Consider the following 13,586-nt stretch of genomic DNA (forward strand, 5'->3'; position numbering starts at 1 on the left):
CAGCCAGGAGCTTTTCACATTATGGATTGTGACCCATTAGTGGGTTGTCGTAAAATCAGCGTGCGCGCACACGTGCACACACACACACACACACACACACAAATTGAATGGAATCCCAGTCACATGTAGAAAGAGTAATAGTGGTAATAGTGTTTCATGAAACAGTTGTTTTAGATATCTATGTAAAAGATACTTTTTTCTATAAATCATGATAAAATAAGTTGGAGAAATAGAGATGGCTAGATGGAAAAATAAAGAGCGATAATAACAAAAGCTAAAATTTACCCAGTATTTTCACGTTCCAGGCCCTGGGCTAATTGCTTTATGTGTGTGATTTCATTAAGTTCTCATAGTATCTCTGAATGAGGTATTCTTGTTTTGCGATCTGATGTCTAAAGAAGGTAATTAACTTGCCGACTTTCAAACGCCTAGAAAAAGGTTAAGCCTGGGTTTTGTTCCAGCCATTCTGACTCTAGAGAAAGGAAAGCTTTACTCCCTTCCCAGCAGAGAGCAGAGACAGCTTCCTGGAGGGGAGTAAGCTCTGACAGCTGGAAGACAGGGCGGCGTGAGCATGGGCCAGGAGCGAGGCGCCGTGTGGTGTGGTCCATGGAGGCTCTGCAGTCAGGCTGGTCCGGAGACCGCGGTGGATGGGCCAGGAGTGAGGCGCCATGTGGTGTGGTCCATGAAGCTCTGCAGTCAGGCTGGTCCAGAGACCGCGGTGGATGGGCCAGGAGCGAGGCGCCGTGTGGTGTGGTCCATGAAGCTCTGCAGTCAGGCTGGTCCAGAGACCGCGGTGGATGGGCCAGGAGCGAGGCGCCATGTGGTGTGGTCCATGAAGCTCTGCAGTCAGGCTGGTCCAGAGACCGCGGTGGATGGGCCAGGAGCGAGGCGCCGTGTGGTGTGGTCCATGGAGGCTCTGCAGTCAGGCTGGTCCAGAGACCGCGGTGGATGGGCCAGGAGCGAGGCGCCGTGTGGTGTGGTCCATGGAGGCTCTGCAGTCAGGCTGGTCCAGAGACCGCGGTGGATGGGCCAGGAGCGAGGTGCTATGTGGTGTGGTCCATGGAGGCTCTTCAGTCAGGCTGGTTTGGAGACTGCAATGGGGCCAGGGGCAGTGGCCGGGAGAAGGGAACCTGGAAAGACCCTGCGTGATGGCCTTGGACTGTTGGTCAGCAAGTTGGGATGAACCATGAAATAAATTATGTGCGTAAACAATATGATCAGATTTTACGTTTGAGTAAGAGAATTCTGGGGGACTCTCTTGTGGTTCAGTGGTAAAGAATCTGCCCACAGTGCAGGAGACGCAGGACACACGAGTTTGATCCCTCGGTGGGGAAGATCCCCTGGAGAAGAAAGCTGCAACCCACTCCAGTATTCTCGCCTGCGAAATCCCACAGACAGAGGAGCCTGGCAGGCTACAGTCCTTGGGGTCGCAAAGAGCCAGACACGACTGAGCGGCTGAACAATAAGAAAATTCTGAGCAGTGAGAGCAGGTGGACTAGAGAGACTAGAGGCCGGCAGGTGGTGACTGCAGAGTCTGACCAGCCTTGGGAGAGGAAACAGTTCATTCTGTCTGAGTAGCTTCTGTTCTGTACGTGTACTTCCCTATTGTGCATTGTATGCTCTGAAGATGGTAGGTTTTGGGGACTTTAATTCAGGTGCTGTGTAGCTGAATAGGTGATGCTTGATGGAGTGCTAATGTCTGTTGCTCTGTTTTTATGATTATTTGCTAAAAGTCGACCTAATTATGGTTGTTGGGGTGACTGAGTTTATACTTCTTGCAGATACCGCTTCTAAGCAAGGACCCATAGAAGCCATTCAGAAGTCAGTCCGACTGTTTGAAGAAAAGCGGTATCAAGAAATGAGGAGAAGAAACATCATTGGTCAAGTCTGTGACACCCCCAAGTCTTACGACAACGTCATGCACGTTGGCTTGAGGAAGGTGACGTTTAAGTGGCAAAGAGGAAACAAAATCGGTAAGAAAACTGAAGAGCAGGACACAAAGATGGTCCCTGTCAGAAATTAACAAGTCACACTTCTCGAGGTAAAGGCTCCCGTGGCTGGTCTTTTTCTCTTACAGGCGTGGCAAATACACATCCTCTCTTCTGCACAAGGTTCTGATTTTTTGGTTTCACTTGCAAGATATGTTCTAAGAACAATGTAAAAGAGATTTTTAAATGATTCATTAGATGGCATGGTTCTGCTTGATAACTCCAGAAGTTGCCAGTGGAGAACTCCGTAAATCCTGCCCTTTTGTTCTAGTTTATATTCTTTCCATCTTATTCCCACACCATCCTTAATGAAGCAAGACTGAATACAAATGCCAGTGGGACAGTGTCTTCAAAAACATTAATTTCCTGTTAACTAGTGATAGATTGTGTGGAGAAGGAGCTGATTATGTTTCAGACTTTTCCCCCTTTCAAATGCATTTATCTGTTGAGCATTTAGGTCTGGAGAAGCAAACACAATTGTAATATAGGACTCTGAGCCTCAGGAAGTTCTCGTAGAGCTGTCAGGACAGAAGACTTTGAACAGAATCAGATCCTTTATAAATGGTATGAATTCTCAGTATCAGTCTTATGTAGCCATATATCTGTATCCCCTTAGTTTAATGTTTCAGAAGGTGTCTTAGTAGAATACCCCACTAACCTCCCACACGCCTGGACGGACAGCAGGGAGGTCCATTAAGGTGGCAGCAGGCTTATCCCAGCCATGCCCCCTGCACCCCGGCCCAGACCTCCTCCAGGGCCATAAGGGGCTCCGGAGTGTGCTCCAGAGGGCTCAGAGCTCACCTTCATGCCTCTTCTGGGGTTTGCCAGTCAGTTCTATTCTATTTACAGGTAAGACATAGTGAAAAGATTGCCCGAGACTTAGGTTATCAGGGAATATTCAGAAATAGTTTGGATCTTGCAATAGTAGACTGTGGTAAGCACGATTCTAGATATCTGAATGTAGAGTCGGGATGGGAAGACATTACGTTTGAATGAGTTAGAGTGGCCCGGCTTTGGTGGCTGAGAGCAGCATGTCTGTCCCTGTTCACAGGGGAAGGGCAGTACGGGAAGGTGTACACCTGCATCAACGTTGACACCGGCGAGCTGATGGCCATGAAGGAGGTGGGTGCCTGGCCCCTGGGGCCTCTGTGTGCTGGAGACTTGGAAATGAGACTTGTGTTGACAAGGTCAGGGCTGGCCCAAGTGCTCCCGCGGTGCACTGACATTTCAGACGTCTGAAACGCTGATGTTTCCCACAGTCTAGGCATTTACACCTTTGGGACCATGGGGGGCTTGGTCAGGGGGCTTGGGGGACATTTGTGATAAGGTTCAGAAATGAGCAGCCTGTTAGCTGCTGGAGGTAGGATGGCAGGAGGGGGAACGCCTGAGGAAGGCCCCCTGGGAGACACCCAGGGCCGTGGGGCGCCGGACACATGCAGCCCCCCCCTTAACCCCCGCAGCATCTCCTCATCCTCACCACGGGGCACCTCAGGCCGTGCCTATGTGGTCGTGAGCTTGGTGAGAGCAGAATCTTCTCTCATCCTTCTGTCTCACCCAAAACTTAAACACCTGTGCTTGCTTCCTGGCGGTCCCATGTTTCGGCTAATTCAGGCTGCAGTCACGAAGGGGATCCCACGGGCTGCTGTCTGGGCACACGCTGAAGCAGGCACGCCTTACTCATCAGCGGGGGAAGCCAGCCCGCCCGGAAGTCAGGTGGGCGCGTTTCTAGTCTGTACCAGTGCCAACAGTAACCAGCCGGTTTCCTTTTCCAGATTCGATTTCAACCCAACGACCATAAAACCATCAAGGAAACTGCAGACGAGCTGAAAATCTTTGAAGGCATCAAGCACCCCAATCTGGTTCGGTATTTTGGTGTGGAGCTACATAGAGTAAGCCAACTTTGATCACACTGTGCGGTGTGAGCGGTCAGTGAGGGTGCAGATGGAGTCCTGTCCTACATCACAGGTCTTCTCATTTCAGAGCACAGTAACTTTGCCTAATTCTCAGGAAATCTCCATGAGTTACACCATTTCTGCCTTCTCTCTGAAACTAGAGGAGTCCTTCCTGAAATGTAAGTTGTAGACCGTAGTCATTAACCCAACATTATAAAGCACTGAAACCCATCCTGCCAATCAGAAGATTCCTCTAGTGCCCCCCGACACTGCTGTTGGTTGCTTTTTTTTTCTCCCCTTCTGTTTTTTGCCGAGCCACTGTTGAACACACTATTCAGTAATTTTTTTTTCCCTTTTGTTTGTGTTTAAAGAACCATTGTAAAATGAGAGAAAGCGAAGACCTCTCAGCTTATTTTCCCCCGAGTGTTTAGCAATAAACACTTGGAGGGAAAGAGGGTCACCTGGAGGATCACCAAGGATCACCTTGGTGGAATAAGAGCTTCTGGGGACGTTGGATACTGGCGATTTTTAATGTTTTTCACGGATGAATTCGTATCTGAAAAGGATGTGTTTCAGTACTTAATAATATATAGGACAGTCCTGTTGGTCCCTGTCTGAGATTATATAGCAGACTGAATTTCAAAGGATTACAGACATTTATCACCTGTGATTCAACGATGCTCTTATCCCAACGAGCTGTATAATTCCAGACAGAGGAGGCAGGCAGAGACACCGCTCTTTATAGAGGAGTTAGAAGTGACCATTTTGAGACGAATTCAGACTTCAGGATGACAGTGTAGCTGACCCTTAGAAGGAGGAGTCCTCGGGGGCGTGGCCAGTGGAGCGTTCCAGGCTCTTCACTCAGCGTCCAGGTAGACATGGGGCCGTGTATGGTTCCTCCCGCAGGAGGAGATGTACATCTTCATGGAGTACTGTGATGAGGGCACCCTGGAAGAGGTGTCAAGGCTGGGACTCCAGGAGCACGTCATCAGGCTATATTCTAAGCAGATCACCGTGGCCATCAACGTCCTCCACGAGCATGGCATCGTTCACCGTGACATTAAAGGTGATCCTCACACTCCCCTGCCCGCGAGGGTGTCAGCCGTGCCTGGCACAGGGTGGCTGCCCTCCCTTCTCCAGAAAGACACAGCTTTCCTTTGAATATTCTTTTGTAAAGAGCCCGGCATGGGGAAACTGCACGGGACATACATCCCCTTCTAGGAGCACGCAGCTCCGCTCTTCCTGCTCAGCACTACGCTTAGCCAGATCTGTGCCCCGAAATGAAATCTGCTCTGTAGGCCTACCCTGAGTAGTTACTGGACACTGTGAGCAGAACATCCTTTCTTTCCCTCCTGCGTTTGAATGTGAACGTTGTGAACATGTAAAGGGACGGTGAATCGGGAATGCTGGTGTAAGTTATGATTTGCAGCTGAGTTTGGGGAGAGGACAGTTTCTCTGGTGGCTCATGACAGAGAATCCGCCTGCCACGCAGGAGACCCGGGTTCGATCCCTGGGCAGGGAAGATCCCCTGGAGAAGAGAATGGCAGCCCACTCCCGTGTTCTTGCCTGGAGACTCCCGTGGACAGAGGAGCCTGGCGGGCTACAGTCCATGGGGTCGCACACTGGGACATGACCTAGCGACGAACACTTTGAGTTCAGGGTTTATTTACACCACCGTCCTCCAGTGGAGAGTCCTGCTCGAGGTCGTCTTCGTCACCCAGACTGAGGGAAAGCGCTGGCCCTTCTCATGTGAGGGGAGCAGCCACGCTTATCCCAGAACTGCCCTCTGTGTTTGCCTGACCCACACCGTGCCCATGACCTCTGCACCTGGGAGTCTCGGGGATGATGAGAGTGACAAACGAGGTTGCTCTCTAACTGACCCCAGACGGAAGGATTTCATTCTCGCCCTTAACCTGAGGCCAGCCTGCACGGGTTCACTGTAGACGGCTGGACTTGCGGCCAGCGTCAGCCCCTGTGGGGCTGGGCCGCCCCGCGGCCTGCTGCTCTGGTGGAAGCACTGCCCACGCTCTGTAACGGCTCCTGCACGCCCGGCACACCCCAGTCCCCGCCGCCCCTCCACCACGTGCTTTGTTGTCTGGGCATTTGCTTCACCGGCTCTGGGTGAGGCCATGGCGTAGCCCGTTTCCAGTTGTTCTGACACACACACCACACTCAGGAAGCGGTGCCTTCGCGTCGTTGGCCGTGGCCATAAAGAGAACCCCTCAGAGTCCTTGAGTCATGTCCGTCCATGTGCGTCCGTGTGGTAATCTCTAGAGCTCAGTGTGGCTGAGAGTGGGCCTGTGAGCCAGCTCCAGAACGATGCGTTAGCGCGGTGTGCTCCGCGGGGACCGCCTGCCCCGGCAGCAGGGAGGGTCAGCAGCTCGTCGTGCGGCTGGCTGTCTAACGTGAGGGCTCTGTGTGGCTTTTGGAAGGAGGTACCTTGGACAGAAGGCTGAACCGTGTGGCTCGGTTGGAGGGGTTCAGGCCTTGTAGCCTGCAGGAGGCGGGGCCACCCCAGGAGATGAGCGGTGACCCCAGGAGATGGGCAGTGACCCCAGGGGATGGGCGGTGACCCCAGGGGATGGGCGGTGACCCCAGGAGATGGGCAGTGACCCCAGGAGATGGGCAGTGACCCCAGGAGATGGACGGTGACCCCAGGAGTTGGGCGGTGACCCCAGGCTCCAACTGGAGTGCGAGCCAGGTGTGTGCGCTGCTCCTGAGATCGGAGACACGTGCAGAACATTCTTTCCATCAGCCTGGACTCAGTCTGATGGCGGCTTCGAATGCAGCTCTGCAGACCAGCAGAGAGAGAGAGTGTGTGAGAGAGAGAGAGAGAGAGTGTGTGTGTGTGTGTGAGAGAGAGAGTGTGTGTGTGTGTGTGAGAGAGTGAGAGTGTGTGTGTGTGTGTGTGAGTTAGGCCTTGGTTACACTTGCTTCCTGCTACGCCCACTGCTGATTGTACACAAGCTCTCGCCTTCAGAACTGCTGCCACAGGCATTTGTGTTTATAGGTAATTTCTCTTTTAAGTATCTCCCTGGGTTTTGAAATAATCACTTTATTTTTGGCCACAGTGGGTCCTCGTAGCTGCACGCGGACTTTCTCTGGCTGTGCTGAGCGGGGGCTGCCCGCCCCTGCGGGGCGCGGGCTTCTCCTGGATGTGTGCTCTCTGCAGAGCACGGGCTCCAGGCGCACGGACTTGAGCAGTTGCAACACTCGGGCTTGGTAGTTGTGGGGAGTGGGCTCCGCTGCCCTGCGGCAGGTGGAATCTTCCCAGACCAGGGATCGTACCCACGTCCCCTCACGGCAGGTGGATTCTTACCCACTGCACCACTCGGGAAGTCCCTCTCCCTGGGTTTTTAATGTTGGAATTTATGTGTGTGTTTCAGTTCAGAATGTGTCAAAGCTGTCTGCGTTGATTTTAAATTTTCTTTACTTTGTATTACCATTTGTGAATGAGGCTTAAAATCTTTCTAATGATAACACTTTGCAAGTAAAGTTTCATAAATCTTTATAATGTTACGAACCAAGTTCCGATAGTTGAGGTTACTACATAAGCTTCAAAACGCCTGCGTTGTGTTTCAGAGGCTCACCGCTGCTCATTTCTTGTTAGGTGCCAACATCTTCCTGACCTCGTCTGGACTAATCAAGCTGGGGGATTTCGGATGCTCAGTAAAGCTTAAGAACAACGCGCAGACCATGCCTGGGGAAGTGAACAGCACGCTGGGGACAGCAGGTGGGTCTGGCGAGGTTCGGCTCTGCCCTGGGGCTCCCTCAAGCGTGCCGGGACCCTGCCTCTCTGCCGTCCTCCTGGTCCGCAGACGTGGAGAGCGCTCCGGACTTCTCGCCAGGCGGGGAGGAGCCACGCCCGAAAGCGCTCATCATACTGGGAAGTCACATTTCTCCCTTAAACTTACAGGAGGGAAGAAAAGCCTCATTCCCTTCCCAGAAAAGCCTTGTGTTTCACACTGGGTTTATTAAAACTATTCTAGTCAAAACAGCATTATGTTTAAATGGTGATTATTTGTTCTGATCATTTAGAAACATGTCATAAAACTTCACATTCTCTTTTGCAGGTTAAATTTCATATTTTTCGTCGCAAATAGAATTTATCTGAATATTTGCACATTCAGAATTGTCTTTTAGAAGATTAATTTGGCTCCTAAAATATCCATTCAAGAAATTATTTTGAGATATTTATTTTCAAGGCTTGATATTTTTTATTATGTAATTGAGAGAAAGTTTCCCCTGAACAAATCAGTTGCTGCTTCTCTGTGGAATATTAGATAGGATTAATGTATTACTTGGTCTGTTAATTCATGATGCGGTATTTGTAACCCGTTCCTCTCGTTGTATCTATGGCTTTTAAAGCGTACATGGCTCCAGAAGTCATCACTCGCGCCAAAGGAGAAGGCCACGGGCGTGCAGCTGACGTCTGGAGCCTGGGATGTGTTGTCATAGAGATGGTGACTGGCAAGGTGAGCAGAGCCCGTGCCGGGGGGGGGGGGCACTTTGCATTAACACAGCAATCATTGTGGCTTCACCCCCATTATGAATACTGGGGACATGTTTCCTGCCAAATAGAGACCATGACCTGTCAGAAGATACGGTAAGTTAAAACAAGTGACAGACTAGGAGCCAAATATTTATCAGATGCATGACTCGGGGACTCCTCTGAGGAAAAGAGAAAGCATGAAACTCCAATTAAAACAGAAAAGTAAGCAGATACGAGAAGAAACAGACGTTGAAACCTTCTGTCCACACACAGACTGGCACGTGAATGCCTGTATCTGTTTTATTCATAATTGCCACCGCTCGGAAGCAGCCAACAATCTTTCAAATGGATAAACTGTGGTAAGCCACACAATGGAATATTATGCAGTGACAGAAAGAAATTGGCCATGAAACGACAGGGAGAAACCTGAAGAAGCGTGTTTATTGCTGAGTGAATGAAGCCAGTCTGAAAACACCACATCCTGTATGATTCTCAACCTTCTGGCATTCTGGAAGAGGCAGAACAGGCAAGTCAGAGAAGATCAGTGGTTGCCGGGGCTTCCCAGGTGGCGTTCGTGGTAGAGAGCCTGCCTCCCGGTGCTAGAGTGGCAGGTTCGATCCCGGGTCGGGAAGATTCCCTGGAAGAGGGCATGGCAACCCACTCCAGGATTCTTGCCTGGAGAATCCCATGGACAGAGGAGCCTGGCGGGCTACAGTCCATGGGGTCACAAAGAGTCGGACACGGCTGAGCGACTTAGCACTGAGAGACGGAAGGAAGGACAGACAGAGCGTATCGGTTTTAAGGGCAGTGAAACTGTCCCGTGCGACGTAAGATCTGAAAATCCTCAGAATTGGTCTGGTGTAGATACTGCTGACGAGCAGCTGTACAGCACACAAATGCGCAAAGGTCGTGTGTTTGGCAGGGGGGTTACAGCATTAGCTATAAAGCAAGACGGTTACAAACCTCTCACGTAATATTAGCAGGAAATTAAATTACTATAGGCTCGACTTGCAGCTGCTGAGGATAAGTGCTTAATAAATATTAGCTAGTAGTATTTCTGTTAGCATTAACATAGATGCCCATGGTACCTGTTATTTCAATCAAGTCATACATTGGAAAAAAAGCGAGTTCTCACACTGAAGAATATACATCTCAATAGCTAAACAATGGTGCATAAATTGGGAGGCTATGCAAACTTAGTTCTTTCCCCCATGAATCTCATTGCCCTGTAATTGTAATAAAATAAGCTTGGCACTAGTAGAATTTAATGTTGATTATTGAACAAGGTAGCATACTAAACATCCTAGTAAGATAACTGTGGGGCTTTGTTTTATTGACATTTTTATATTATTTTATGTGTTACATGATGATGACATCTAGGTAATGCTGGACAGTAGGACACCTCACGGTAGGCAGACTGTGCCCACCGCCTGATTTTGTAAATAAAGTTTTATTGGCACACGGCCACACTCATTCGTTTATACATTGTACCTAAGCCTGCTTTTATGTTGCAATGGGAAAATTGAATAGTTGTGACAGAGACCGCCTGGCTTGCAAGCTTATGTAAAAGTTTGCCGGCCTTGGTACCTATCGATACTGAGAGGCCTAAAAAGAGATGGGGCAGCTGCGTTTTCTTTATGGTCATGTAGTGTCGACGCCTGATTTTTTTCCTGTTTTTAGAGACCTTGGCATGAATACGAACACAACTTCCAGATTATGTACAAAGTGGGAATGGGGCACAAGCCGCCGATCCCTGAACGATTGAGCCCCGAAGGGAAGGACTTCCTTTCTCACTGCCTGGAGAGCGAGCCCAGGATGCGGTGGACGGCCAGCCAGCTCCTCGACCATGCCTTCGTCAAGGTTTGGCAGCATGCTGTATAAATGTTTGTGTTCTGTTCGCATCTAACACTTTAATGAAATTTGGAAGCTTAAATAGAAACGGAAATATATATATACCTGAAATGGAAAGGAGCTAAAATGTACGGTGCAGGGAATTTTGTATTTTTTTTCTTTTTTCCTTTGGCAGATGTTCATTGCAGTTCTCCTTGACCCATGTTGGTGCTCTGAGGGGCGCTTGGGACCGTTAAATGGGATTTTCAGGGGGACGGGGTGAGACAGTTTCCCTTCAGAGTATGCAGTCTGCGTGAGTGCAGGGTTGGTAGCAGCCAGTCTCTACCGAGGGAGCAGGGACGGACCGAGTACCGACCGAGGGTCGTGTTAGAGCCGTGATGGTGGAACGTGTGCCACGTTGTAGCATCACCGAAGAGAGGACTTTCATCCCATCAGGTGACCCCAGCTCCTTCAGAGTGAGATGCCAGAGCCGTTGGGGAGGGATTAGCCAGCTCGGGGAGCGGAGGCAGGAGTCCGGGGGACAGAGTGGAAGGGAGCCTGGCTCCCGAGAGGGCGAAGCCGGGTGTCAGAGAGAGCTGTCGGGGCACAGGGTGAGGATGGTGGCCATCGATGGCGCCGGAAAGTAGACAGGAACCGAGAGAGGGACGTCAGTTTTATTGGAAAGCACGACACGATTGTTGTGGCGGCAGGAGATCAGTTAGGAAGCTGCTGACACGGCCAGTAGGCTGCGAAGGGAGGTCAGGGGTGATGGATCAGCTACACAGTCCCTCCTAAAGGAGATCAGTCCTGGGTGTTCATTGCAAGGACTGATGTTGAAGCTGAAACTCCAATACTTTGGCCACCTGATGTGAAGAGCCGACTCATCGGAAAAGACCCTGATGCTGGGAGGGATTGCGGGCAGGAGGAGGAGGGGTGACAGAGGATGAGATGGCTGGATGGCATCACCGACTCGATGGGCATGAGTTTGAGTAAACTCCGGGAGTTGGTGATGGACAGGGAGGCCTGGTGTGCTGCGGTTCGTGCAGTCTCAAAGAGTCGGACACGACTGAGTGACTGAACTGAGCTGAGAGGTTAAGGGGGGCCGTGAGTGTGTGACTGATGGGTGTGGAAGGAGGTGCGTGGGGGCAGGAGCCCAGGACGGCGCCAGGCCCTGCTCGCGTCAGCAGGTATCGGGTTCTGCTCACCAGGACGGGTCAGGAGGGCCACTGGCTGAGGGTTGGGGCCGGGGGTGATGGTTTTCTCTTTGGTAGATGCGGTTTAAGGTGTGTTTGGACACCTGCTGGGGGTGTGTAAATAGTCTGGACTGGCACTCAGGAGAAAATAAGGGTAGGAGATAGGCTTGGAGACAGAAATATTGCTGGGAGAGTATTTGGAGAAGAAATGGAAGGAGAATGGAACCCTGGAGAAAACACTTACAGGCCCTGGTGAGGGGAGATGAGGCTGGGGTGGTGACATCACTCCTGGGGGAGCGAAATCAAGGAGCCAGTAGCTCTGTTTACTGTGTAGATACTAGGGGTTTGTAATTAAATAAAAATGTGTTTATTGTTTATGAGGCATATAAACAAGTTTTCTTGACTTGACCTTGTACAGATACACCCTGACAGGTGCTGTCAGTAGTAAGTAAAGCCGGAGCTTGGCGGTGACATCCCCCTGCCTCGGTCACGCCTCTGCCCTGGGCCAGGCTCACTGCCGGAGCATCGGGGGGCGCCGGTGATGACTCACCCGCAAACCTGGCGCGCGGCACGCAAGAGTGGGGCTCAGCGCTGTCCTGCCTTCCTCACAGGTCTGCACGGATGAAGAGTGAAGCGGACACGTCTGGGGCCTGGCAGAGTGCCTGTACTCGGAGAGTCCCCGCGATCACTACTGTATGTAACGTTTCCACGAAGACCGCGCCGAGGAGCGGCGTCGGCCCCTCTGACCCTCCGAGCCGGCCGGCTGCCCGGTGATGGGCGTCCGCCTCCTGCTGCTCCCGTCCGCGGCCCGGGGCCCCCCCAGAGCTGGCGCCCGCCTCCTGCTGCTCCCGTCCGTGGCCCGGGGCCCCCCGAGAGCTGGTGCCCGCAAGGCAGAGGAGCTGCGTGCCAAGTGCCGTCACTACTGTACACGGACCCCGCCTCCGTGCCCGCCGGGTCCCGCCGATGGAGAACTGTGGCATCAGTGTGATACCGTCGACCTTTCTAGGTCCAGAAGCAGTTGCAGTGTTAGCAGGCGTCCCGGGCCTCGTTGTTAATCTCCTTTTTTGTCGAGTGCACTGACTGAACCCTTGCCTTTTTTTGTTGTTGTTGGCAAGCCACAGGTTTGTTCTGCAAAAGGACGATTAATGAAATTTTAAGAAAAAAGGTTCTTTTTTCAATAAATGGTTTATTTTAGGAAAGCTGTTATATTGTCTCTCAGTGGTTATCAGCTTCCGAGCCAACATGTTATCTGTACAGAGGTCTGCCCTTGTCTCTGCCGTGTCCCTCAACGGAAGGGGCGCTGTCAGGCCTGCAGGGTCTAGAGTCTCCTCGCCACAGAGCGGGAGAGAAACGAAACACGAAGGACGTCGGAGGCCCTTTCAAGTCTTTGGATGTTAACTGCAAGGTCAGAGTAGATACAAGTTCAAGCCTTGTTATCGCATGTTGGGCGCTCAGTTTTATTTTTAAATCAAGGTGTATAGGTGCCGGGTCAGTGTAAATACTGCTGAATAATATCTTGACAAGAAAGCGTCTTTTTTCAGAATGTAAATATTTCAGCAGTTAGTTTTCTAAAATAGCCCAAACTATCTATTGTTGATGGTGTTCTTTTATTTCTTTTTTCTATTAAATTTTTTTAAAAGATTGACCTTAAAGCTTCCTGAAATCTTTTTAGCGGGTATCTGAAGCACTCCTGACACGTAGCAGCTGACTCTGGGCAAGTGCCGGCTGAGGCACATTCTGTCTGTGTTCACCTTCCCTCCAGGGCGCTGATCCCCTCAGCACAGAAATTAATGTCCCTGAGAAAGGAGGCGTAACAGAAGCATTTGTAATGTCATTTCTTTAAAATGACCCTCGGAGGGATGATTGATGTAACATAAAGCGTACGGTGCAGTGATTTTTAACACAGGTACGTAGTTGTACAGCCTTCATTATGATCCAGCTGAGAAGAATTCCGTTTCTCCAGAAGAACGCTCATGTTCGTTTGCAGTCAGTCGCCCCTCAGCCGTAGGCAGCCGCTGAGCCATCTACTGGTTCTGTAGGTTCACCTGCTCTAAACATTGAGTATAAGTGGAGTTTTAGACTGCGCTCTTGCGTGCCTGGCCTCTGTTACTTACAATGATTCCAAGGTTTGTACATGTGGTGGCACTGTGTTAATTACGCCGTTCCTTTTTACTGCTGAGTCTTATTCCAT

General features: G+C 50.8%; 1 protein-coding gene across 8 annotated transcripts in view; it reads left to right on the forward strand.

Annotated features, from left to right (window-relative positions):
- MAP3K4 (mitogen-activated protein kinase kinase kinase 4) overlaps positions 1–12,594 on the forward strand; it is a 139,296-nt gene extending 126,702 nt beyond the window's left edge. For 6 of the 8 annotated variants that reach the window (XM_043888466.1, XM_043888470.1, XM_043888468.1 and 3 more), the window contains 8 exons: positions 1,782–1,973; positions 3,040–3,110; positions 3,761–3,877; positions 4,787–4,946; positions 7,491–7,613; positions 8,249–8,355; positions 10,053–10,232; positions 12,007–12,594. In XM_043888466.1, the coding sequence (XP_043744401.1) occupies positions 1,782–1,973; positions 3,040–3,110; positions 3,761–3,877; positions 4,787–4,946; positions 7,491–7,613; positions 8,249–8,355; positions 10,053–10,232; positions 12,007–12,027 (971 nt within the window). In that variant the 3' untranslated portion in view covers positions 12,028–12,594. Of the gene's footprint in view, positions 1–1,781; positions 1,974–3,039; positions 3,111–3,760; positions 3,878–3,968; positions 4,060–4,786; positions 4,947–7,490; positions 7,614–8,248; positions 8,356–10,052; positions 10,233–12,006 lie in introns of those variants that run through there. The other 2 variants (XM_043888469.1, XM_043888471.1) reach the window with 2 other exon arrangements.
- Positions 12,595–13,586: the final 992 nt, after the last annotated feature.

Source organism: Cervus elaphus, chromosome 26 (assembly GCF_910594005.1).
Source record: "Cervus elaphus chromosome 26, mCerEla1.1, whole genome shotgun sequence".
NCBI lineage: Eukaryota > Metazoa > Chordata > Mammalia > Artiodactyla > Cervidae > Cervus > Cervus elaphus.